Source organism: Macrobrachium rosenbergii, chromosome 45, assembly GCF_040412425.1.
Source record: "Macrobrachium rosenbergii isolate ZJJX-2024 chromosome 45, ASM4041242v1, whole genome shotgun sequence".
Classification (NCBI taxonomy): Eukaryota; Metazoa; Arthropoda; class Malacostraca; order Decapoda; family Palaemonidae; genus Macrobrachium; species Macrobrachium rosenbergii.
Window position 1 is genome coordinate 30,632,113 of NC_089785.1, and position 26,161 is coordinate 30,658,273.

Below are 26,161 nucleotides of genomic sequence, written 5' to 3' on the forward strand. Positions count from 1 at the left end.
TATTGATCAAAATTGTTATTTTCCTGAAGCATAAGAACATTAATTATTAGGATCTTAGAGTCCCCCACTGTCACTTGAAGCCCAAACAATCTATCACTCCTATAGGTCATCACATTCACTTATTGCCTATAGATTTGTGCCACAAGAAAGAAAGGCCCCCTTTTGGGTGACCAGCTACAACGTGGTCTGTAACTTGCATCAACAAGTCGAGAAGCTCTGAAAAGTCTTCATGCACTGAATCACAAATGACAAGGTCATGTGGCCAAAGGAACATTTCTTGCAATGCAATGGTGCCTTTGAAGTCTGCAGAACATGCTTAGGAGAGGAATGTTCAACTCGAGGCCAAAAATATTCCATGAAATTACAGTATATCTAATGTATCCATGGTGACTCACAAAGATGGGAAATGAATGAGTTCATCATTTGGGTGGGTGAGGGGTTGGCCAGCAGGGGTGGGCAGTCACTCGCTGTGGGAGGTTGGCTGGCACTGGTGGTAGAAGGGGAGCCTACGCCTGTACCCCTGAATGGTCAGTAGGTTCCCCTGGGGAAGGGGTTCCAGATTAGTTTATACAGTATCTTGAGACTTTTATATTATTAGCAAAATTCTCACCTTTAAGAACATCAAGGTGTTGAAATAGGCAGGTAGTCATTTAAGCCACTTTATGTATAAGTTTGCATGGGAGTTCATGGGAAAAAAGAGGGTCAGAGCCTGTGAGAAATTTGACTCTCTCTACTATGGCACTGATGAGCGCAAATAGTGAATAACAACGTGGTGTCTCTTCTCAGGTTTCAGGCAAGATGATTCATGATTGTTGGGCTTTGGTCCATGCTGCAATCGCGAGGCTCCTTTCTTTTTCTAGTTGCTTGTTGTCTACCAGCCATCATCCACAACAGGGGTTTGGGGGGAGAGATAGGGTTGGAAGACTCACGAGGGCTGGTGATCATCACTACGGAGCTATCTTCCACCGGAGGTACTGGGGAGGGTGAGGAGGTTGAGAGTCCATCAGTCCCCTTCAATAGGTCCATGGGTGACGTGGGTGTTTCATCCGAGGGAGAGAGGGCGGTTCCTAGTTCTTCACTATAATCAAGATCACACTTTATACCATTGCAGCCAGTGTAAACAGTGTGTCTCCTAAAAATCAACATCCTGCTGACACAGTAATCATTCCTACAGAACCTGGCGTTCATAGTTTTGATTCCAGTGGAGGCATCCTAGAAAAAATAAATCTACAGTACCGTGATAGCAGTAAACAGCCATGAAATACCAACATGCGCCTATACACAATGGCGGCAAGGAGAATTCTGGCAAGAGCTAAAACATTCGAAACACACCTGGTGAAGAACAGGTGTTTTAGAGTCACCTGGGCAGCCATTCGATCTTTTGTTTGAATGCCGACTCGCCTATTGGCGCTGAGGTATAAACTAACTTTAAGAGTAGGTAAGATTCATCACAAATAATAAAATTTAGGCCAAAGGCCAAGTGCTGGGACCAATGAGGTTATTCAGCATTGACAGGGAAATTGAGTAAAAAGGCTTTAACGGTGGAACAGGAGGAAAACCTTGCAGTTACACTATAAAACAATTGTTAGGAGAGAGAGGAAAGTAAGATGGAAGAGAATATGAATGGAGGCACAGTAAAAGGAATGAAAGGGATTGCAGCTAGGGGCCTATGGGATGCTGCGAAAAGACTAGAGTAATGCCTACAGGGCAACACATGAGATGAAATGATGGCACTACCCCGCTATGGGGATATGTGTCTCGAGAGAGAGACGGGACTCTAAATAATTCTAATGAAAACAGCAGTTATGAGAATTAGTGCAAGAATAAAAATTCACATAAAAAATATGGCAGGCTTAAAAAGACTTGGAAATATATAGATTGAAATTGCATACAAAAGTAAGATAATACGCAAGTCTAGTAAGAGCTGTATTACTATACAGGCAGGAATCTTGGTACGATAATGAAATTATATATAAAAGAGACTGTTGACTTCAGAATAGTTTTATGAAGAATATTACTTAGAAACGACACCATAACAGAAATTATGAGATTCAAATGTTGACGAGATAATGATGAAAGGGAAACGGAGATGGCTTGGAAATATCCTTCGCACAACCCCAGGAAGAACAGTATGTATGTGATAATGCCCACTTACCCTGTTTTGTATTTCCCCTATAATAATAATAATAATAATAATAATAATAATAATAATAATAATAATAATAATATTCAGAAGGTGTACCCTATTCATATGCAACAAGCCCACAAGGGCCATTGACTGGAAATTCACACTTCCAGAGAATATCGTGTTTATTTGCAAGAGGTAACAGAAAGTAAAATGATACACATAAAGAAGAGATAAGTTATCAGAAAAGAAAAATAAATTAACAAATTTCTCATAAGCGGAGACTTTACCACACCCACAACTGTTGTGGACCAACAACACTACCCAGTGGAACTCCAGACACAATATGAGCTCAACAGATGAAGGTAAGCTCAAGGAAAGCCTTAAACTACCTACCAGGTCCCAAGTTCTGGTCCTAATTTCTTGATATTTTTGTCCACTTGCAACCTGGTTCCCCTTCGAGCAGCCTCGGTTATTGGTGATCCGGTTTTACAACGCTTGTCTAGCGACAAGTACATAACTGGATTTTCGGCGCCGATATGTGCCGATCTCTAGTTATCGGCGCCGATGCCCACTTAACAGGGGCGCCAATCCTTGGATATCGGTGCCAACAAGTGCTGTTATTGCAGATTTTCGGTTATCAGCAATTTTTGGTTATCATCACGCTGTCGGTAACGAAACCCGCGCCGATAACTGGGGACTGCCTGTACTTCTCTTTACACTTTCTTTACGATATTTCATGTTACTTACATATTACTCCTAAATTAATCCATTTGAATCTGAGTTAGGTTATGACCATTGTACAAAACCAAAGAGAAAATTCCTTATAAAAAAAATTTATTCACTTGTGAAAGAGCTTAAAACATAACTTTTTACATCAAACCACACAAGCTTTTCCCAAAAATTTTAAATTTTTAAATAAAATAATTATTACCATGTCTAAGCTATTCAACCACAGGTACACAATTGTCATTAGAAATATTGTTAGACTGTATTTCTTTACAGTTTCTCTTTGGCTCTCCTACACCTGTAGAAATCAACACGTCCACCTGATAAAGGGAATGGAATGGCATTGATATTAAAATAAACATTTCCTAGAAAATATTTAAATTAGGCTTCCATAATTTTCACTTACTCCAGTACTCAGTCACTATCACTTAAATTCAGTCCACCAGACTTAACTTTCAAAGGATCGAAAGTCTTGTCCTCAACATCGCTTTCCCAAAGGCTGATGTCACCTTCGTCGCTCTCTTCATACTTAACAGTCTTTTGCGCCACCGATCGCCTCGGTACCCTTCTAGGTGCTACGTCTGATACGTCCTTCATATCAACTTCAGGAGTAGTTGAGCGACTGCTCCTGCCCGAATCACTTTCCTCATCAAGATCAGAGCTTGACCTTTGACCCCTCTTTTTCTGGCGATTCCCCAGTTTCTTTACGGCACTGAAATGTGAACTGTTAACAAAAGTGTTCAATGCAGATTCGAACTTAGAACAAGAAGGTTTGGAGTCACCTTCACAATCACTATCGTCACTGAGATTTGAAGCAGCATTACCAGACTTTGTTCCCCACTGTAAGATTGCTCTGATTTTCTCCTTCTTTTCTTCTTCGTCAGTTTCGTCCGAACTGTCATCAAGACAGCCTTCACCGGCCAGAGGAAGCTGTGAACTTTTGGCTTTTTCTTTCGCTGGCTTTGCTTTGCGTGCATTTTTCGTTTTCATCGTGCTCCTCCTGCTGGCTTTAGCCATTTCTACAACATTGGATGTCAGGTCAATCTGAAGGTTTTTGACACTGTGAGTCACAAGTGGAGGTCTAGCGGCATCAATGTCCGCCTGCGTGACTTTGGTTTTATTTTCTTCGTTCGCTCTGACTTTTTTAACCTTGGCTTTATTTTCACTTTCACTCTCGTCCTCGGCTTTGTCTTCAGGCACCTCGTAGCTCCCGTACTTCTCCCGAACGCGTTCCCTCACCAGCATTCCGTGGATGAGTTTCTTCCAGTTGTTGTAGATTCTCTTCTCTCGTTTTTCCTCTGCACGTTTCGCTTGTTCAGCTTGGTCCTGTAATAATAATAATAATAATAATAATAATAATAATAATAATAATAATAATAATAATAATAATAATAATAATAATAAAATCCACAATGGTGTGTGTAATATATATACAGTATATATACACAGTAAACCCCTGTATTCGCGTTCTCATGATTCGCGGGTTTCTCTGTGGAACACATCTACCCATTATTCGCCGAAAACGCGCCCATTCGCGGTATTTTTCACTGAGAAATATTCACTAATTACTGTATTTTCATATCATTTTCATGAATAAATGCACTTTTTGTGATAAAACTACTAAAATACTCTGGTATAAGCATTTTTACAGGGCTTTTCTTGTGTTTAAACTATCAAAATGGGCAGTTCTAAGTGTTTTTAGAGGGTTTTCAAGTATTTGCGGATTTTAGCTATTCGCGGGGGGGTGCAGTACGCATCCCCCCGAAAATACGGGGGGTTCATTGTATATATCAAGAGCTTGTACAAATTGAGGAGATTTGAGCAGGACCTCAAAGGCTCTCATTTGTATATATATTTGCAATATATATTTACATCTATACCACTGTGAGTTTCTTCACTATTTTAGTGACTCATGCTATTATGAGATTTTGATTTACAATAATAATAATAATAATAATAATAATAATAATAATAATAATAATAATAATAATGTCTTTTCCATCAAACTAAAATCTTAAAACAAATCAGTTTCACGTGACCAGTAAAACACATTTCCCAACTCTCACTAGACTCACCCAAACAATTTTTTATTGAATATGTGGCAAAAACCAGAGGAAGATAAAGTTAGAGAAGCTGGACAGCTCAAAATAAAATCCGAATCCAGCAGGAAATCAGCCATAATCTTAAGGACCTTATGTCCTCCAGAAAATTTAATTTATTGGCACACTAAACCAGTCAAATTAACTTTTGGTATTCTCAGCTTCAGAAGACATTAAAAATGGGTATCTGACAAAAACTGATATTTTTATCAGATGAAATCTGTTTTTTATGAAAATCTCATTCTTGTGGATTCTTGCGGAAAATTAAGCTTTTAACTCATCAGTTAGAATGCAGTAGCTCAGGTTGTAAGGAATAATATATATTCTAAATTTTATCACTGAAAGTATACCTTACACGATACAATTGATACCGTGGCTACAATTCGCAACCACCAAGTACTCTATTAATTGAATTCATTCACTACATCTCAAATCACGATTTCAATACCTTTGAAGATATCAATTAACTTTGTTAGAAACATTCAATAACACTGTCACCAAACAACTATTAAAGATTCAGTATTACAATTAGATTCTGCTATCAACACCAGGTCATCTGCGGTAGTAGCCATCAAAGGAATTTTTTTCTGCACTCCTTTATACCTTAATCCATTGCGTTGTTAAACAGCAGAGGGGTCAACACTGATCCTTGAAGGATACTATTTATCTCAAATTCTTTAACTGTCTTCACTCTAGATCTATCAATATGGTATCATAACATCACCCACTACTTTGACAAGTCTTCCTGATACCCTACGATGTTCTGCGAGTTAACTCGCAAGCAGACGGCTGGCTGTGAGTCTGGAAGAATCTGAGCACCAAAACGATACATCCAGGAGGAGGCACTGTACTAAGGAGTATCCCCTACCGACTTCTTACAGGAATTGAGGGGAAACATACTGATCTGGTTATCCCCTTAAAAACAAGAGGAGCCTTTATCTGAGACCTCCTTGAGGGAACACAGCCCCTATAAAGTGGCAAGGAACAGTCACAGATCCTCCAACATCTCCACTCCTCAAAACCCTGGAATGGCTGCAGTCTCTACTACTGCTCAGAACATGATAAAGGTGATAGTGTACCAAGGGAGTAAGGTTCTGAAGAAGATGGTCATAGAGAAGCATACCAAGAATGGTCAACAGTCTTCCAACTCCCTTAGCACCGAAAAAGGTTAGGCTTTGACGGTGAGTACAGAAAGAGGGATATTCAGTGAAGGAGATTGTCAGCTACTACGTCCTGGCTAAGGGATGTCCTACAGTTGTGGCAACGAGATTTCAAGAGGAGCCACAGAATACAAGGAGAGCTGTGAAATTCAGTTAAAAAGTCATCTACAAGGTCCATCTAACCAGCTACTATTCGACCTGGGTCCACACATGCAATCACATGTTGAATTAAGGATCTTTTAGGGTCCAGGAGTCAGCAGAAGGGGAAAGGAATCATCAGATGGAGAACAATTTTCACTGAGATTTGAGTCAATAAAAGACCACAACTGAGAGTGCATAGCAGAAAAAACTAGTTCCTGGGCCAAGAAAATTAGTCGTACTCCATGAATTTTAGACACTCTCTGGAAGAGCAGGCTAATCATAGTATGAGATAGCTAGGTACAATGTTTGCATAAAACACTATGGCTGGCAAAAAACACCGAAATTTATTACTGTAGTCGACCATCATAGAAAATAGTATAAATAGAATATATACCAAAGTAAAATGAGAAAATGAGAGCGCAATACTCCAGTAGAGAAATAAGTAAAAATACTTTAGATAAGATAAACCACATAACCAAGAACTAGTGAGCTAACCAGCGGACGTTGTCAGGTGGTTAACATAACAGCAAAAATTGAATTTATGCTTACTGCAAGTTATAAAGCTAGCTTTTAGCCAAAAGAAATCAGTAACAAAGCTAAACTAAAGCAATACAAAAAACAAGAAATGATATAGAGTAGCACCTCACCTTAACAGAAACATTGGGGGGTCTGGTTTTCTGCTAAGTAACAAAGATCCTCTATTAAAGCCCACACTCAAACATTTTCCAGATATCTTGGTTAACAGCCATTCCACATAATTCCTGACCTAACCTAACCTGCATTTTACACTTAACATTCAATTCAAGAGATTTATTTTAAAATGTATGAAATCTAAAAAGGTAGCCAAGTACACAATATAACAGTAATAATAATAATGCGTCCTCGACTTATGACGATTTGATCTTTTGGCACCTTTTCAGCACCAATAACAGCATTTTACAGCGCCAGAACTTGATGTTGCAACAAGTTACGGCTCTAACAGCAAGAATAGGCATCAAGTTAAAGGTGCTTACAGCGCCGTAACTTGATGCCATAAGAGCCGTTAACGGCAAAAAACTGACTTACAGAAGAAATCAACTTATGGAGCGGCGCTGGAATGGATCCCCTACCGTAAGTCAAGGACGCACTGTAATAATGTAGATGATAAATACAAACCCCGTCAAGTTGCGGTCTGTTACATTAAGGTGTTTACAAAAATCCACTTATAACAGTGACTATGTAAAAAGAAGCCAAGCTCCATCAAAACACTAAGACCAAAAGGCATAATTTATTACTCACACCTACGAAATAAAAGGAATGAGGTAGGCTACAACAATGACAGAGGAAATAATGAAAAAACTGGGAAATATTGTAGAAAATAATCCTGGAAGTAACAAACTACAGTACGTATGTTGTTAATAGTTTAAAGACTCAGAAAAAAGTGAACAAGGTAATGTATATTCAAGTCTCATGAGTCAGTATAAATGAAACATATATGATTAATGGCTTTGCACAAAAAAAAAATGCATTTTGTATCATAAAAACAGTATTAATCACTGCAGTCCACTGCCCCTCTAGAGTGATAAACCTCAAAAAACCAATTAAAGCTGATGTAACTAAGCATCTGCAAGCTAAAACTTCAAGGGTTTTACCCTGATTCCACGCATCTAGTAAGACATCTTTGTACTCTTCACAAACCACAAAGCCTTCGTACACAGGGTGTGACCAACCAGAGTGAAAGTCGAATCCGGTTATTGCAGAAGCACAGTCGATGTTCAGCTTTCGGGCAATACGATTCAGACCAGCAACTGAAAAGATGGAAAAGAATGAGATATTATGGACTAGTTTATCTTATTCATTTGTACAGTAATAATATTCTCAGGGTTTAAGAGGCCTTGATGAAAAATTTCCAGGGAATTTTGTTACATTAATCAGAAAGACTTCAGCGTTATACATAATTTTTACATCAAGTTTTCCCTTTATGGAATGGAATGGAATATAAAATTTTGGCCAAGGGCAAAGCACAGGGACCTATAAGGTCATTCAGCCCTGAATAAGAAACTGAAAGTGAAAAGGTTTAAGGGTGCAACAGGAGGAAAACCTCGCAGTTGCACTATGAAACAATTGTTAGGAGAGGGTGGAAAGTCAGATGGAAGATTGAGATTATGAAGAGAGACACAATCAAAGGAACGAAAGGGATTGCAGCTAGGGGCCGAAGGGACGCTGCAAAGAACCGTAAGTAATGCCTGCAGTGCCCTGCTTGAGGTGCACTGATGGCATTACCTCCCTACAGGATGTTTTGTTTATTACTAATAATATTCTCAGGATTTTAAAGGCCACGATAAATCCCAAAAGACTTTGGTTACATTAATCAGAAAAATTTCAGCACCATAAACATTTTTACATATGATTTTCCCTTTATGGAGTCAGACCTATAGAATAAGTTCTCTCTGCACTCCTCTGTCTTGTGTTCTTTCTCCTGAACTCCCATCAGGTCTAGGTCTCGACTTCTACCCTCATCTCCATGATTTCCTGAGCCACCCTGCACCTTTTCTTATTTGACAGTGAATTACAGGCAGTCCCCAGGTTACGACAGGCTCAGCTTACGACGTTCCGAGCTTACGACACTCTCTAAATATATTCATCAAAAATTATTTCCCAGTTTACGACACACCCCGGGGTTACGACATTGATCCTACAGAAGAAATATGGCTCCAAAACGGCAGAATGGTCAAAATTTGGAGTTTTTTTAAATTAAAACTCAATAAAAATGCAGATTACGTTGTTTTCAAGACACCCAAACGATTAAAAGTAAGGTTTTCCTACAATTTTTGATGATTTTTTGGCTTACGATGATTTTTGGGTTAAGATGCGGCTTAAGAGCGGAACTCCCATTGTAAACCCGGGACTGCCTGTACTTGCATTTTAGAATAATAACTGGTCATTGATCCAAAACAGTTTGTCAAGGTCACTTATCCATGAATCAAATGATCAAATTGGACAGGGGTTCCTACTGATCTAAGGACAAAAATGAGGAAGCAAAGGTAAGTATACCTTAGTTTAACCAGACCACTGAGCTGATTAACAGCTCTCCTAGAGGAGCTGGCGGAAGGATTAGATTTATTTTACGTGGCTAAGAACCAATTGGTTACCTAGCAACGGGACCTACAACTTATTGTGGAATCTGAACCACATTATAGCGAGAAATAAATTTCTATCACCAGAAATAAATTCCTCTTATTCTTCATTGGCTGATCTGAGATTCGAACTCGCGTCCAGCAGAGTGCTAGCTGAGAACGGAACCCACTCGCCCAACGAGGAACTAATGAGGAAGCAGAAGACAATAGAAAACATAACTACAAAACATAAGATACAGTACAATGAGTGAAAATAACCATCAATATCACCATAAACTTTTAACTTCACTTTTCTCTTTGAGGGTCAGATGCAAAATGAGTTTTCTTGACCATCTTTGGTCTCGTCTTTGTTTCATGCCTTCATCTACGCCCTTTTACCATGATTTTCTAGGATTTCTTATCAGTTCTCAATCTTGCAACTCCATATCTATTACTTTTTTAACTAAATGCTTTCGTCACCTTGTCACTGCATGACCAAATGTCAAAAAATCTTAATCCTTGACCACTCTCGCAACTTTATCGTTAGTAAGATGATTTGTGATTCCACTCCACCTGTGAATCTTCAAAGCCCCCTTCCATCATCTCTGTGCGTAATACGCACATAGGTACTGATAAATAAGGATACAGTATTTGATTTGTAAGCAAAACAACCGATGCAGTAGTACCTCAGTTTAACGGATGCTTTGGGGGTCTGGTTTCCCAATAAGTAACAGTGTCTGTTAATAACAAAGAGCCTACATTGCAGTATGCATTTCAATGTTTGCTAGATACCTTACAGCTAACTGCAATTCTGCATAGCTCATGACTTAATCTAATATGCACCTTACACTCACAATTTAAGTTTGGGGATTTATTTGAAAATGTATTACTGGACATCAAAAATTGTAGCACAACAAGAAATAATAACAATAATATAACTAGTAAGTACAGAAGTCTATTAAGCTGCAGTCTCGTTGTGTCTATAACATACATATAGGCACAACAAGATGCAGGTAAATAGACTTCTGTACTTACTAAGTACATTATTCTTATTATTGCTTGCTGTGCTACAATTTTCATGTGATATAATAAATCTCTAAACAGACAGTAAATGTTAAGTGTAAAGTACATGTTAGATTAGGTCATGAACTATGGAATTGCAGTTAACTAAAGTATCTAGCAAACAGTCAAAGCAAACTGTAATACAGTAAACATCCTGTATTCCCAGTCTCACTATTTGCGGAATCACCTATTCACAGATTTCTCTGTGGAACATACATACACATTACTGTGGAAAATTCAACATTCGAGGTATTTTTCACTGAGAAATATTCAATAATTACTGTATTTTCATATCACTTTCATGATTAAACACACTTTTTGTGATAAAACTATTAAAATACTCAGGTATAAGCAATTTTAGTTTTTTTGTGTTTAAACTATCAAAATAGGGCAGTTCCAAGTGTTTTTAGAGGGTTGTAAGTATTCGTGAGTTTTAGCTATTCACAGGGGGTGTGGTACGCACTGCCCTGCTTAGTCTGGGGGGTTTACCGTATAAGCTCTTTGTTACTTAACATACATTGTTACTTATCAGAAGCCAGACCCACAAAGCATCCGTTACGTTAAAGTGCTACTGTATCAGATTTTTGTTCTGCTTATCAATAAAATAGTGTACAGTACTCTTATTTACCAGTATCCTAACAAACTCCTTCCACTTCATCAATAGAGCAGCAACTTTTTTCTTTTAAAAACTGCCCTTTCTATTCCTGCTTCAAGTACCAGCGCATCGCCAAGTTAACCAAAAATGTTCTGCCTCTACTAATGCTTACATGTTTTCCTTCTCTTCCCCTATTTGCTCTTCTTAAATGTTTTGACCAAGGAAAAACTCCTTCTCCACTTCTATTTTGAAATTCGGGGCATCCCTTGTGACACCATCTGAATTGTTCAGTATATGCATACAGGTAGTACTATACTGAGTCCAACCCCTCTCCTCTCTCTCTCTCTCTCTCTCTCTCTCTCTCTCTCTCTCTCTCTCTCTCTCTCTCTCTCTCTCTCTCTCTCTGCACCTACATGACCACTTTCTTAAGTGTCTTTTCCTGTTGCCTTTCTGGTCGTCATAAGCTTTGCTTTCCCGAAGATTAATCCATGAATGCATTTAATATCAAATTCACTATACAGTACCTCAGGAATAACTTACAGCCAAGGGAGAATTATAACTGATAAATGCTTCATCACCCTTGGAATTCGTTTGACCGCTGAGGCATCAAGAGAGGTATAAGGTGATGTCGACTCTACTATACATACGCCTGTCAAATTCAGGTTTTTGTACTTAAAATTTATATCAACCAAACTCCACCGTGACAGCTGACAGGTAGGTTTGTAGCATGTGGCTAATTATAAATCTTGGTCACATACACCATGTGCATGAAAAAATACACTGTTTTTTTGGGTTCATGCTGATTTCAAATCCTCTCCTCCCCTCTCCAGCTGGTTCTTCCATTTTTTAACCGGTAAAATGTACTATTGATCGGAATTTTTTAAAAACCCCTCTTTACTTTATCCTACAGAAAAAAAATGCAGAAGTGATCACATAAAATTAAACAAACCCTCCTTACATAATTCGAAATAAAAACCAACCCTCCCATAGACAGTAAGCTAGTTTCCTTTGAAGTAAGCATATTTTCTTTAGTAGAAAAGTAAAAATCATACCTAATGAGCAACTCCTATAATCCTTGTTAATAAAAACCCTGTGAAAATGGTGTGTTCTAGTTAGGAAATCCTGAGCTGTCTATCACAACCCAAGGGTTAAAATATTTCCACAGCCTCTGAATCTGTTATTAACATTAGATCATCTGCAAACTACAGCTCCCAGTTAATAATAATGACAATCTGGAGAGTTTCTAGATTTAGGAATGGAATGGAATATAAAATTTAGGACAAAGGTCAATCAGCACTGAAAGGGAAATAGAAGTAAAGGGGGTTTTCAAGGAGTAACATGAGAAAACCTCACTTGGTTGCTCTATGAAGCAATTGTTAGGAGAGGGTTTAAAGTAAGATGAAAGAAAGAGAATATGTACAGAGGTACAGTAAAAGTAAAGAAAGGGGTTGCAGCTAGGGGTCAAAGGGATGCTGCAAAAGAACCGTAAGTAATGCCTACAATGCACCGCATGAGGTGTACCGACAGCACTAACCACGCTGCAGAGAACCTAAGAGTCTCTAGAATTAGGGACGATACAAAAACAACAAGTATCAATCACACTCAAACTTCCACGCAAGAACGATAAAACAAGATGACCTTATTAATCCCAACCCTATGAAAACAGAGAAGCTACTATTAACTTACTAGGTATGTGGACACATCCCTTGGGAAGCATGGATGGTTTAAACAGCTCGACATTGCCATACTCATTGCGGGGCACCTTCCCTCCCACAGCTACGGGCGGTTCGTAGTCCTCGACCTGCCACTCTCCGAACACTTCCAGTGGTCTGTCCTTGATCACTTGGCACGTTTCCTGAAAATGGCACCTGAACAGTAATTTCTGGTAATGAAATTGGAATATGAAATTAAGGCCAAAGGCCAATTGCTGGGATCTATGAGGTCATTTGGCACTAAAAGGGAAACTGAAAGTTGAAGGGTTTCAAGGTGTAACAGGAGAAAGACAGTAAAGTTGCACCTAAGAAAAATTGTTAGGAAAAGGCTGGAAAGTAAGATGGAAGACGGAAAATATGAACAGAGGTAAAGTAAGAGAAATGAGAGGAGCTGCAGCTAGGAGCCAAGGGACGTCGGAAAAGGGACCTCACGTAATGCCTACAGTGCACTGCATGAGGTGCAATGATGGCAATAACCCACTATGGGAATGAGTTTATGATATTCCTGTAAAATCTACAAAAATTATCCATATAGGTCCATTTAGAATACATACCAAAAGTTTTATAAATGTATTACTCCATTTTTTGGTAGCAAGAGCTTCCATATAAAATGAATGTTACAGTGTAATAGTAAATACAAGAGGCGTGGCTGACTTTCCATTCTAAGGCTTAAAAGGGGAAGGGGACTTTATGCCATACATAACATACCATAGGTTATGAAATATCAAAATTTTAATAAAAAATAAATGACATTTTTATAATAAAATAAAGTTTTTATATATTTACCATGTAATTATATTGCTGTTATATCTAACTTCATGCAGCAGCTTAAATTTTCAAAATTTCAGGGTAGCACTTATATTGTTGGTGTGGGTAGAATGCCTGACAAAACCCCACACGACATAACCCCACAACAAAACCCCCATGCAATGAAACCCCACGACAAAACCCCATGCGACAAAACCCCCACACGACAAAACCCCAGCGACAAAACCCCCACACGACCAAAACCCACACGAATAATGAAAGTGCGGATAGTTAATAAAATATATATATATATATATATATATATATATATATATATATATATGATGAGAGAGAGAGAGAGAGAGAGAGAGAGAGAGGCGACATATTAACAAATTACCTATTGTTATTCGATAAGTTATGTACAGTGGTTACCAGGAAAGCTTTTACTGTTTTAGTCTGTTAACTAGGAAACTATCAACAAATTTGTATTGACAATACTCCTTTGCTAGTTATTTACAATTATTACAAAATGACTTTTTTTTTCTTAAGGCAGTGTGAAACTTGGAACAATACTTTTAAATACCTGGTTGGTTATAGTCATCCCACAGTTTGGGTTGCAATTGAAGTTCTGAACAAAGATGCACTGATGGCTCAAACTTGCTCTGAAAAAGAATGCCATCGGAGAACCTCTTCGTAAGAAAATTAAGAGAGAAACTGTAAAATTGCAATCGTCGATTGCAAAATCTTTGTATCTTGATTTTAGTAATGGGAAGAAGGACATCGAAGAATTTCTTAATGGTGTAGCAAAAAATATAAGAATATATAAATTCTGACTTCCTATATGTTTTGTGTAATAAATATTACGAAACTGTAAATTTTTACTTTATAATCTTATCTTCTTTAATAAACAATTTGTAAAATCTGTAAAATCGATAACTCCTGTTTCTAATAAAATATTTAGATTCAATAAATTTTCTTTGATAAAATCCATAAATATATATATAAAAAACTATATATACACTAGTCATTTCAGTAGCTGCTTCTAAAATATATGGGTGTTTTTTTTTGCCGGTGGGGTTTTGTTGGTGGGGTTTTTTGTCGTGGGGTTTTGTCGGTGGAAGTTTTTTGTGACCGGTGGGGTTTTGTCATGTGGGGTTTGTCGCCTCCCGTGGGTAACAGACCCCACCCACTTTTGAAAAATAAGTACAACCAACTCAGGTATTCAATTCGTTCATACATAATGTCCATTAAGAGGGGAGTCTTGGGGAAGTCCACTAAGAGGCTTAGAAGGTCCAGAAACCATTCTCTGGCGGTCAAAATGGGGCCGCCACTAGAGTCATCTACGAGCTGCTGAAAGATTGAAATTTGTTGATGACTTCCCTCACCATACTGAATGGTGGGAAAGCATACATGTTCAGGTCAGACCATTCCTGGAGCATTACATCTGTTGCCCAAGCCAGAGGATCTGGAACTGACGAGCAATACAGGGGAAGACAATGATTCTTTGACATCTGCAAGAACGTTCATCTTGCCTGGAATGAAGTGGGTGACTATCCGAGTACGGTTGTTCCGGGCCCAAATGAGAAGATCTCTGGCTGCCTGGCAAAGAGAGAAAGAGTGCATGCCTCCTTGGTTCCTAATGTAGGCCAGCGCTGTCATGTTGTCTTCCGTAAGTCCTCCATGCAACCGTTTCTTGACAGGGAGCGTAGGAGCCAGTCATCAAGATACAGGCATATATTGATGCCCAACAAATGTAGCCACTTTGCTACTGGGGTGAGAACCCTGGTGAAGACCTGTGGGGCTGTTAAAAGACAAACAGAGGGCTCAAAACTGGTAGATCCTGCCCTGGACTCAAAACTGGTACATAATGCCCCAGAACACGAATCTCAAGTACTTTCTGGATTCTGGGTGGAATGGAACGTGAAAGTACTGTATGAGTCTTCCATGTCTGTCATAACCACCCGAATCCCCCTTGATGAATGAAGGACAGCACTGACTGATTGGTTTCTATCCTGAATTTCGTGGTCCTTACGAAAAAATGACTTGGGTACGATGAAGATGCGCTTGTAAAACCCCTTTGAATTCACGTCTTTCACAACTTCTATAGTCCCTTTTTTGAGCAGAGAGGTAACCTCCTTTGACAGGGCCAAAAACCTCTGTGAGTCTATGGAGTAGGCTGTCAAGTTGATGGGCGCCGACGCCAATGGGGACTTTGCATTGAATGGGATTGAGTACCCCTCTCTCATAACTTCCATCACCCATGGTTCCACACTCTTGACTTCCTATTTCCTCCAAAAATGGAAAGTCTTGCTCCTACCAGTACACGGAGGACTGGATCCTCACTTGCTAGAAGAGGGTCTGGTAGATGGCTTGATGACCATGGCACCACACGGGGCTTGGTATGTGGTCAGGACTGATACCTTGCTCTGCCGCCATGAAAAGACTGCTGTTGCCAAGGAGAGGCACACCTTTACACTAACAGGTGCTGCAGGTGTCCAAATGAGCTGCCATGGGCATTTAGTGGACTGCGTTAGCAAGTCCTGGGTAGTCTTCTGAAGCTCTGAAGGTACACACTCCAAAGTAGCCCTGGGAAACAGACTATCTCGGTCCAACTGGGCGAAGAGTAGAGATGATTTCTGAGAAGAAGTGACTCCTCTAGTGACAAACAAACACACCAGCTCCCTCTTCTTTAATACGCCTAAGGCAAAGAGAGTAGCCAATTCTTGCAGTCCATCATGAACCGCCTTGTCCGCACAGGATAAAACTCCTAGCCAGTCTGCAGTAAAATTGTCCGGTAGGGCTATGCAATCTTCAATCTTCTTTGTCAAAGCACCCACTGTCCAATCAAGGAAGCAAAATATTTTGAAGACTTTGAATAAGTCTTTTACTAAATGATCCAACTCCGTTGACGAAAAGCCTATCTTGGCCGAAGGACGAGATCAAAGAAGAAGCTAAGTCCTCGGACGTTTGGTTTTCCTCCTGCCAGGTTTAGGGGAGTTTGACAGGGACCTAGGTCTAGGAGCGTTGGCGGGACAAGTAGCCACCTCCTCCACTGACACGGCACTTGTGCTAGTAACACTTTTTGCACTCAACTGATTCATCAAGATCTTAACAGAAGCAGTTCTTCATTGGGAAAGTGGGTTCCATTCTCAGCTAGCACTCTGCTGGCCCCGCGTTCGAATCTCCGGCCGGCCAATGAAGAATAAGAGGAATTTATTTCTGGTGATAGAAATTCACTTCTCGCTATAATGTGGTTTGGATTCCACAATAAGCTGTAGGTCCCGTTGCTAGGTAACCAGTTGGTTCTTAGCCACATAAAATAAATCTAATCCTTCAGGCCAGCCCTAAGAGAGCTGTTAATCAGCTCAGTGGTCTGGTTAAACTAAGGTACTTAACAGAAGCGCCCAATTGGGTTACAGTATCTACCATAATGCTAAACTTCCTATCTACTCGGGCTTCAAGGCTGGCTAAGGTACCAGGCTCGGAAGGTAGGGAGCCAGGTAAAGGAGTTACTGGTAGAGACAGAGGACTTGGAATAAAGGAAAAGGCTGTCATAAGAGTCGAAAGGACAGACACCTCTGGAGGATGCTGCAACCTAACCTTGGCTTTAGCAGCCGCCTTTCTCTCTCTCTCTCTCTCTCTCTTTGAAGTCTTGCTAAATAAGAATTTAAAGTCTTCCATTTCCCCTGATCCCACTCCTTACACTCGTCACAGTTAATGTCAGAACAATTTTGCTCTCTACAAGAGATGCAGATGTTATGAGTGTCATACTTAGCAGATGTCAGTCTCGTCTTGCAGCCATTGCTGCGATACCTAACACTACGAGCACCCGAGTCTGACATATCCCGTCACAATTAAGGAAAAAAGCTGATTAGCGCTACCAAAAACTACAAAGTACTTCACCAAATTCGGCAACGTCCGTAAACAACAGGTGAAAACAAATCAAAACAAAAGCTACCCTGCGACCGATGTTCAGTTGACGAGTGGCAGGAACGAATTGAATACCCGGGCCGGTTGTACCTATTCTTCCCTGAAAGTGGGCGGGGTCTGTTACCTACACCAAAATAATATGAGCGCTACCGCGAAATTTTTAAAACTTAAGCTACTGCAAAAAGTAGGAACTAATAGCAATGTAATTGGTAAGTTACTTATATAAAAATGAGTATTTATGCTTTAGAACTCCTCTCAGCTCACATTCATCACCCAATACTATGTTAACAGTAAGTAATGCACCTTCCAGGGGGGACTCTTGCTATCAATAATCTGAATATCAACAAAGGTCCTGGAGTTTTGTCTTGGACTTTATTACAGAATTTCTGTTGGGATAGAGTACAGGTAGTCCTTTACATACAAACCAATTCTGTTCTGATTATTATTACAAAAGAACCAATTCTGTTCTGGGCCATTGACTTAAGGGAAATGGGCTTAAAAAGTTTCGACACTATTCATAACTGGAACAACCCCAATTAGAAGAGGTTAGAGAATTTCCACTGACTTAACATTCAAGCTTCCACAGAATATGGTGTGCATTTGAAAGAAGTAACAGAAGGTAATGGAAAACACAAAATAAAATTTTAGTAAATTATACAATACAAGAATGGTTTTAGGGTAGTAATGCATTGCATCTTCACTTGAACCTTTGAGGTTCCAATTACACAACATCCTCTGAAGGGAGACTGTTCCAAAGTCCAGTGGTGTGAGGAACGAAGGGCCTCTGGAACTGTCAAGTCTGACAGCGAGGTAAGAGCTGGTTTGTAAGCTGAATTGGTTTGTAAATTGAATAAAGTTAGCCTAGGCATCCAGCATTGCAGTTAGTCTATGGGACATAATACTTGGTCAATAATAAAGCTTTTATATCAAGACAACTGGATCTTTGTGAATAAAATGAAGCTGATAATAAATAACAATCTTTACTCTTTCCTCAAAAAAAGTGGCAATGAAATACATGATAAAAAGATCATACAGAACAGAACAGAATGCAGAGTTTAGGCCTAAGGCCAAGTGCTGGAACCTGTGTGTCATTCAGCGCTGAAACAGAAATTGACAGTAAAAAAAGTCTGAAAGTTGTAACTGCAGGAAAACCTCGCAGTTGCACTATGAATCCACTCTTGGGAGAAGGTGGAAAGTAAGACGGAAGAAAAGAATATGAACAGAGGTACAGTAAACGGAATGAAAGGGGTTACAGCTAGGGGTTGAAGGGACGCTGCAAAGAACCTTAAGTGACACCTACAGTGCACCACATGAGGTGCACTAAAGGCACTATCCCCATCCAATACACTACTATGCATACTTGGAAGCTTGTATCTTTGAAAGTTTGTCTGAAAGAGGGCTGACTGTACTTCCTACAAGCATTTTTCCTCGAGATGCCAGCAGCCAATATACCACAATAAAAAATACTCACCCTATCCCATTTAGGTCTAGCCTTCACAATCTTGTACGGCTCCTCCCCTACGCGCACCGTTTTAGCTTCCTTCATCCAAATATCTCGAGAATGCAGGGTGTAAATGCTCGAGCGAGGGTACACCGGCTCACCTTTGATGTACCCTACCGGAGTTTCATCGGGGGGATAAATTGCTTCAAATTTCAAAAGATGTCGTTGCAAGGCATAGAGTGGGTGATTTTTATATCTGAAAAGATGTTCGGTGACTTTGTAAATTTTATGTTTTTAAAAAAAGTGTAATAAATACACCATTACAAGAAATTTAAATTTTTTGTCATAAGCTAAAATGTGGACCTATGATGTACATGAATTATCACAAATTTGAAGCTAAAAGACATACAGTACTTTAAAGCTTGAAAACTTTAACGAGACATTTTAATAATGGTAAATTTATAACATATGCAAAAAATAATCACACAGGTAGCCAAGATGGTTCTAAAGAGGTCATAATAATTTTAGGTAGTTTCTATGTTTTCTAAAAGCAAACCTATATTTAAAGACGGCAAGGTAGGCTTAGCCAAAATGCCTCAACACATGAAAATCTTGAGTTATTCACCCACATGATAATTCTCTTACCATCAACAGGGAGAAAACACCTGATCCCATTTGATGCCTTACCGATCTGAAGCAACTGATAGCAGCTCTTATGAAGACCCCACAACAACATTTATTAATTGCATATTTTGTACCTGTACAAATTTTCTATTCTTTGTTCAACCTAGAACATTATCGTGCTCAAGTGTAGAAAGGGGCTTCTAAGCCTCTTTTTTTTTTTGCCAACAGAAGGAAGGCGGGGCAGACGAGAAGGAAAAGTTCAATGACATGGAGAAGGAAGAAGATATGCCCTTGCATTTCATGTGATAAAAAATGACATTTTATAATAAAATAAAGTTTTATATATACTTACCAAGTAATTACATTGGTATTAGTTCCTACTTTCTGCTGCAGCTTAAGTTTTCAAAATTTCGTGGTAAAACTCATATTATTTTGGTGTAGGTAACAGACCCCACCCACTTTTGGGGAAGAATAGGTACAACCGGCTCAGGTATTCATTCATAAATAATGTCCATTAGAGGGAAAGAGGGAGGGCTCTGATCATGTAATTACTTGGTAAGTATATATATAAAACTTAATTTTACTATAAAAATGTCATTTTATATAAGTAACTTGCCAAGTAATTACAATGCTGAATCCCACAGAGAAAGGAGGTGGGATACATGGACACTAACTAATCAAAATCAATCAGTAATGGAGATGAATTTGAAACAGATAGATAGCCAGCACTGGACAATGCTTGATGTAACCTTACCTGTTGAGAGAGCTACAGCAGACGGGTGCTGCCTCTGGTCGGTGCTCATCATCAACCTGTAGCGGAGCATCAGTAAAGCTGAGAATCGCCTCTACTTAGAGGGTGCTTTGTCACCAAGGAGTACTCCGATGGTTGCCAAAACCTTTTACAAAAGGGTATGCCCTTGCCCTGGGTGCAGTACAAGAAAAATTTGACCAAATATATTGTTACCTACACCTTATGTAAAACACCAAACCCATCCACTAGAAGACTCAATCACCTAAATTCAAGGCAAGGAGATACAGAAATAGGAGACATGCTCTCCTACCTTTCCTCCCCCCAGTACCAAGCCAGACACGGATAACAATCTTGATGTACTGCAGTTTCCATAAGTGGTTTCTACATCATGCAAATAATAAGAAGCAAACACAAATCTGCATGTCCAGTACGTAGATTGAAGAATAGTCTGACAGTGACAGATTGCATTCAAAAGCCAGTGAAGTGGCAACTACCCAGACTTTGTGAGCTTTAACTTTCAATAATGGTAGGGCCTCTTTCTTAATTCCCCTGTGGGGTTCAGAGATCACTTCTCTAAGAAAAAGGGATAACGTTTTCTTGGACGTACAACAAGATATGTTCTTTACGGAACACCAGAGGTTACGAGAGGGGCTTCTGATGTTCTTAGTCCTCTCCATAACATTTCAATGCTTTGACCAGACAGAGAATTCTCTCCTGGTCTGTAGGTCTCAGGATATCTGAAAGGTTCTTGATAGAGAACAAACGGGGCCAAGGATTGGCTGGGGTTTCATTCTTTGCAAGAAACCCAAGGGTAAACATGCAGACTACATCACCTTGTGAAAAGCCAACCTGCTTGTCCAAGACCTGTAATCCACTAACTCTTTTGGCTGTTGCTAGAGCAACCAAAAAGAGAGTCTTCCTCATTAAGTTCTCAAGGAAGATGTATGAAGAGGCTCGAAGGGAGGCCCTGAGAGCCAATGAAACACAATGTCTAGGTTCCAAGGAATATAAAAAAGCGGTCTGTTTTCCCTTGAAGTATCGGAAAGATTTAATCAAGTCACTAAGATCCAACTTGTTGCAAGATCCAGACCTCTGTGCCTAAAGACAGATTTGAGCATGGATCTATAGCCCTTAAGAGTCAAAGTTGTTAGCCCAAAAATGCGTCTGGAAGATTAAAAAAATACGCTATTTAAGCTGAAAAAGGTCTCAGAAGACAAGATACTGTGTCACCAACACCAGTCACAAAAAAACTGACCACTTAGTCTTGTAGATGTTGGATGAAGATTATCGTCTACGGTTGGCAATAGCCTTCACAGCTGCCTTTGAAAATCCTTTTGCTCTGACAAGCTTCCTGACAGTCTGAAGCCTGTCAGAGTGAGAGTGGACAAACCTTGATGATAGTGGAGGAAATGAGGTTGTTTGACAAGACTTCGACGCTGTGGAAGAAGTCTTGGGAAGTCCACTAAGAGACTTAGAAGGTCTGGGAACCATTCCCTCTGCAGCCAAAATGGGGCCACTAGCGTCACTGACGAGTTGCTGTGAGACTGGAACTTGTTGATGACTTCCCTCACCATACTGAATGGTGGAAAGGCATACATGTTCAGGTCAGACCATTCCTGGAGCAGTGCGTCTGTTGCCCAAGCCAGAGGGTCTGGAACTGACAAGCAATACAGGGGAAGACTATGATTCTTCAACACCTGCAAGAACATTCATCTTGCCCTGAATGAAGCACGTGACGATCCGAGTACAGTTGTTCTGGGCCTGAGAAGATCTCTGGCTGCCTGGCAAAGAGAAAGAGTGCGTGCCTCCTTGGTTCCCTATTCTGGATGGACTGGAACGTGAAAGTATCCGTCCTCTATGTCCATCGTAAGCATCCAATCCCCTTGATGAATGGAGGACAGCACTGACTGATTGGTTTCCATCCTGAATTTCATTGTCTTTACGAAAAAATTCAGAGCACGTAAGTCTAGGACAGGTCTCCACCCTCCCGATGAAACATCCAGTCACAATTAAGGAAAAAAAGCTGATTAGTGCTACCAAAAACTAAAATGTACTTCACCAAATTTGGCAATGTCCGTCAACAACCGGTGAAAGCAAATAAAAACAAAAGTTAAACAGCGACCAACGTTCAGTCGACGAGCAGCAGGAAAGCATCGAATATCTGAGCCAGTTGTACCTATTCTTCCCTGAAAGTGGGCGGGGTCTGTTACCTACACCAAAACAATACGAGCACTACCCCGAAATTTTTACAACTAAACTGCCGCGAAAAGTAGGAACTAATAGCAAATGTAATTACTTGGTAAGTTACTTATGTAAAAATAATGTATTAGTACAGTACACCCATTACTACTTACTCGCCAATAGATTTTGGGAGTGGCTGTTGCTTGAGACTCTGATCCATTTCCTCGTCCTCTTCTCTATCCAGCCTGGTCTTCTTCCCAATGAATCCCCGAACAGACTTCTGCCACCACTTGCTGTCGCATCGCAGCTGTCACGAGAAACGCCAGGTCTATAGTTTCACTCTTTCGACGAATAAGTTACATAAATTCAAAGGATAAGCCCAGTGTTTCATAAAAATGCAAATCTAGTTTGCATGCTTTGTCATTTTTATACAAAAGCCCAACAGGGTAATTTACCTTATTTTCATTAGATAACCAAGTTGAAATGTATCTCCTCGTCACGTCTTTCACGGTAAGGTCGGCGTTGTAAGCTGTTATGTATCCTGAGGTGGAGGGTGTTCGTGCCTTACAAAGAAAAAGAGAATTACTGTTCGTGAGTTATATGCTGGTGCATATACATATATGTATAGGAAGAATGAAACAGGAATTATTGCCTATGTTACACACAATATCATTTAAAATAAGGTTCATCCATATGAATCCTGAATTAGTCAATTAAATCATGAAACATGTAAACCTGGGCTTGAAACCAGGCAGTGGCTTCAGCAGGAGTGAGAGAATGTTCCCGCAACTCCGGGAAATGAGTGGCTTCAGAAGGGCTTCCTTAGAGCAGGACAGGAAGCAACCTAGCAACAGAGGGTACTTAAGCAGTGCTGAATGACCAAGCATGGCCTTGAATGCACTGGCCTGGAATCCAGTAACCTGCTTAATGTCTCTTGTAAAAAGGAGCAGCTTAGACGAAAAACAAAGGAACTTGAGCTGCTTGCGAGAGGGCAATGCTTTAGTACCAAAAGTTGAACAGTAATGTTAACTATTAATAAATAAAATTCACGTTCATACACTCATTGCTCTAAATGTGTGTAATGGTTGAAATCAAATCAGGAAATTAATATCAGAGAAAGTGCTTCGACCACATCTTCCTGTAAGTATGGCAGACTGGGCCCCCTCCCAAACAAAAAATTAGCACACAGTTAAGTCAAATGCCTCCCAACTTGATAGCAGGCATTACAAAACTTACAGGACAATGCAGTACCTGAACATATCAATAAATTACAAATACCTTTACAGAACAGTACTGAATCAGACAAGGCAGGGAATTAGTAACACTATTATAATCTGAGTGTCAACAAGATTATTAGAAATACAGGTATTCCCCTACTTACGATGGGGTTAGGTTCCAAAAAACCTATCGTTTGTTGAAAAAATCGTAACTCAAATATGGCCTAGCCTAAACTAGGGTAATCAGTACCATCTATACATACAGTATATGGTAGCCTAGCCTACACTACACAGTATACTTTATACATATATGGTATAGTAATTATTAGTGTCAGCTAATTCTGCAGGTTCAATGCAGACTGACATGATAAGTCAGTATAAAGAGAAATTGAATAACAAACAAGGCCTGGCCTGCACTTTCGTATATCATATCACGGTAGCCTAGCCTACATTATACTGTATTCTATTTTCACATAACACCGCGTATTATACAAACATCAAAATAACAAATGTGCATATTTTTCCATGGATCTTTTAAAAGTTATGCTTTACTACACTGTATCAATCGTAAATATTCTTATACTGCTTTTGCATTATAAATTCCGATCATAGCGATCAAATGTTTTAGTTTGGAATCGATCACGCGGTCTTTATTTCGATGCATTTAACTCAGTTCAGAGGCATTTCTTGCTTCTAGTTAGCGTAAATGAATCTCTAGATACTTTATTTATAAAGGGACATATGTATTTTTCGTTATACGAAGTGTTTTATGTCGAAATATAACTTAAATAAGTCTCGTTGTGAAATTATTTTAGCCATTTTTTCGTTAGTAGATGGCGTTGGCGGCTGGCGTTTGTTTTGTGTAAACAAAAAAAATCAAGATTCCGTTCGCTATTTTCTCTTGATTTCATCATCATACCACGAGCTTTTTCGTATGTATCTTTTATCGGCGTGAAAACAGCAGTAATATGTGTTCTTTCATGTCCAGTAGTTTTGATTAAAATACTTTCCAATTTTATTTGCGGTCGAGTTTCATCCATGTTGCCAATGTACGATAATTTATAGTCATTAGCAGCTTGAACATTCTTTTCTCAGCGTCAGCTACAACTTGCAGCTTAATTTTACTGCAGCAGTATATTTCCTTGCCGATCTTTTCTCCAAAGTGGATAAGGGTAGTGTAAAAACATATCAGTACTTAACGTCATTTTTAACATAACTACGATAATTGTTTAACCGTACGATGGTTGAAATACAAGCAAAACAGTTGTTATCCGATTCGGTTATTAGCAAAACAACAGTCTCGTTCGGTTGTTTATGGCTGTCACGCATTTTTCGCAAGAGTATAAGGTTACTAACAATGCTTTTATTATTCTCTTACTTTTTAACTAGAAGATGGAATATAGAGATGGAGAAAAAGAAGTTGGTCTATTGTAAGTTGGTCTTTCTTGCTGCCTGATTCTACAGCAATTGTAGTGTGCGCTGTTGCTTGTGCCAGCTTCGAAATTTAAAAATATTTTCTAAATATTGTCGCATGCAGTATTAATTGCTAACTCCATCGTAAACTCGAATTATCGTAAGACGAATTATCGTCACTCGTGCACTACCTGTATTTACAAGCGCACAAAAATTGCAAACGAACACTGACCTATTTTAACTTCCGACACAACGAGGGCCAGTGAGGTCAGCTCATTGAATTAATGTACCTATTCCAGCCTCTCGGGCCAACGTATCGTACAATCGTCGCTGCCTGATTGTACGTTGTTGCCTGCGCCAGTCGCCAGCGAAATTTAAAAATACGTATTTTCAAAATACTGTCGTATCGATATTAATTGCTAATCCCATCGTAAAAGCGAATTATCGTAAGTCGAATTATCATAACTCAAGCACTACCTGTATTATCAAGAGATGGTTTAAGCCTTCGCCAAGTAAAATACCCTATGCCATAGCATCTTACACTGAGCCAAAGATGATGAAAGTAACAACTTTCTTTTTCTTTCTTTCTTTCTTTCTTTGCATCTTGAGCTGAAGAGAAAAGAAAATAAAACTGATACATCTTAACTCAGGAGGCAACAGCAGAGTACAGGAGTGAATTTGCTCATTGCATAAACACTCGGAGATCAGAGGATTCCACAATGGCACTATGCAAACTATTTCACATTTTAGTTGTAGCCATGACAAAACTTCTGGCCAACTGAGTAGTACATATTAAACCTAGTACAGTACTAGAAAATGACACACTGTTTGCAGCAGCAGCCTGCCTAGTGTTGCAAGCAAAAGCAGCTATGCCAGGTAAAGAAGAGTGCAGAGGATGTTTGTTGTTGTAGTACATTTTACACAACAAAAATAATGAAGTCACTCTACATCTATGACACACGTCAACATTAAGAGTCAGCAAAATAAACTCAACTGAAGACACAACTCTATCCAAGAATAAGAGTCAGTACCACAAGACCACACTAGGGAATAGTACTGCAAAACAAGGAAGAACATAAGAATTAAAAATTTCTGCAAGATACCGCTCAATACAATGCACTACTATATCTCTTAACCCT

The 26,161-nt window shown here is 39.4% G+C and overlaps 1 protein-coding gene across 1 annotated transcript in view; it reads right to left on the reverse strand.

The window, feature by feature from the left end:
- Positions 1–2,953: 2,953 nt before the first annotated feature.
- The window catches only part of Xpc (DNA repair protein complementing XP-C cells homolog), a 30,636-nt gene continuing 7,428 nt past the window's right edge, over positions 2,954–26,161 (reverse strand). Inside the window, exons 4-9 of the mRNA XM_067088867.1 lie at positions 22,848–22,955; positions 22,566–22,699; positions 18,867–19,092; positions 12,693–12,861; positions 7,872–8,041; positions 2,954–4,180 (exon numbers count right to left, since the gene is read on the reverse strand). Coding sequence (XP_066944968.1) covers positions 3,269–4,180; positions 7,872–8,041; positions 12,693–12,861; positions 18,867–19,092; positions 22,566–22,699; positions 22,848–22,955 — 1,719 coding nt within the window. The 3' untranslated portion in view covers positions 2,954–3,268. The remainder of the gene's footprint in view (positions 4,181–7,871; positions 8,042–12,692; positions 12,862–18,866; positions 19,093–22,565; positions 22,700–22,847; positions 22,956–26,161) is intronic.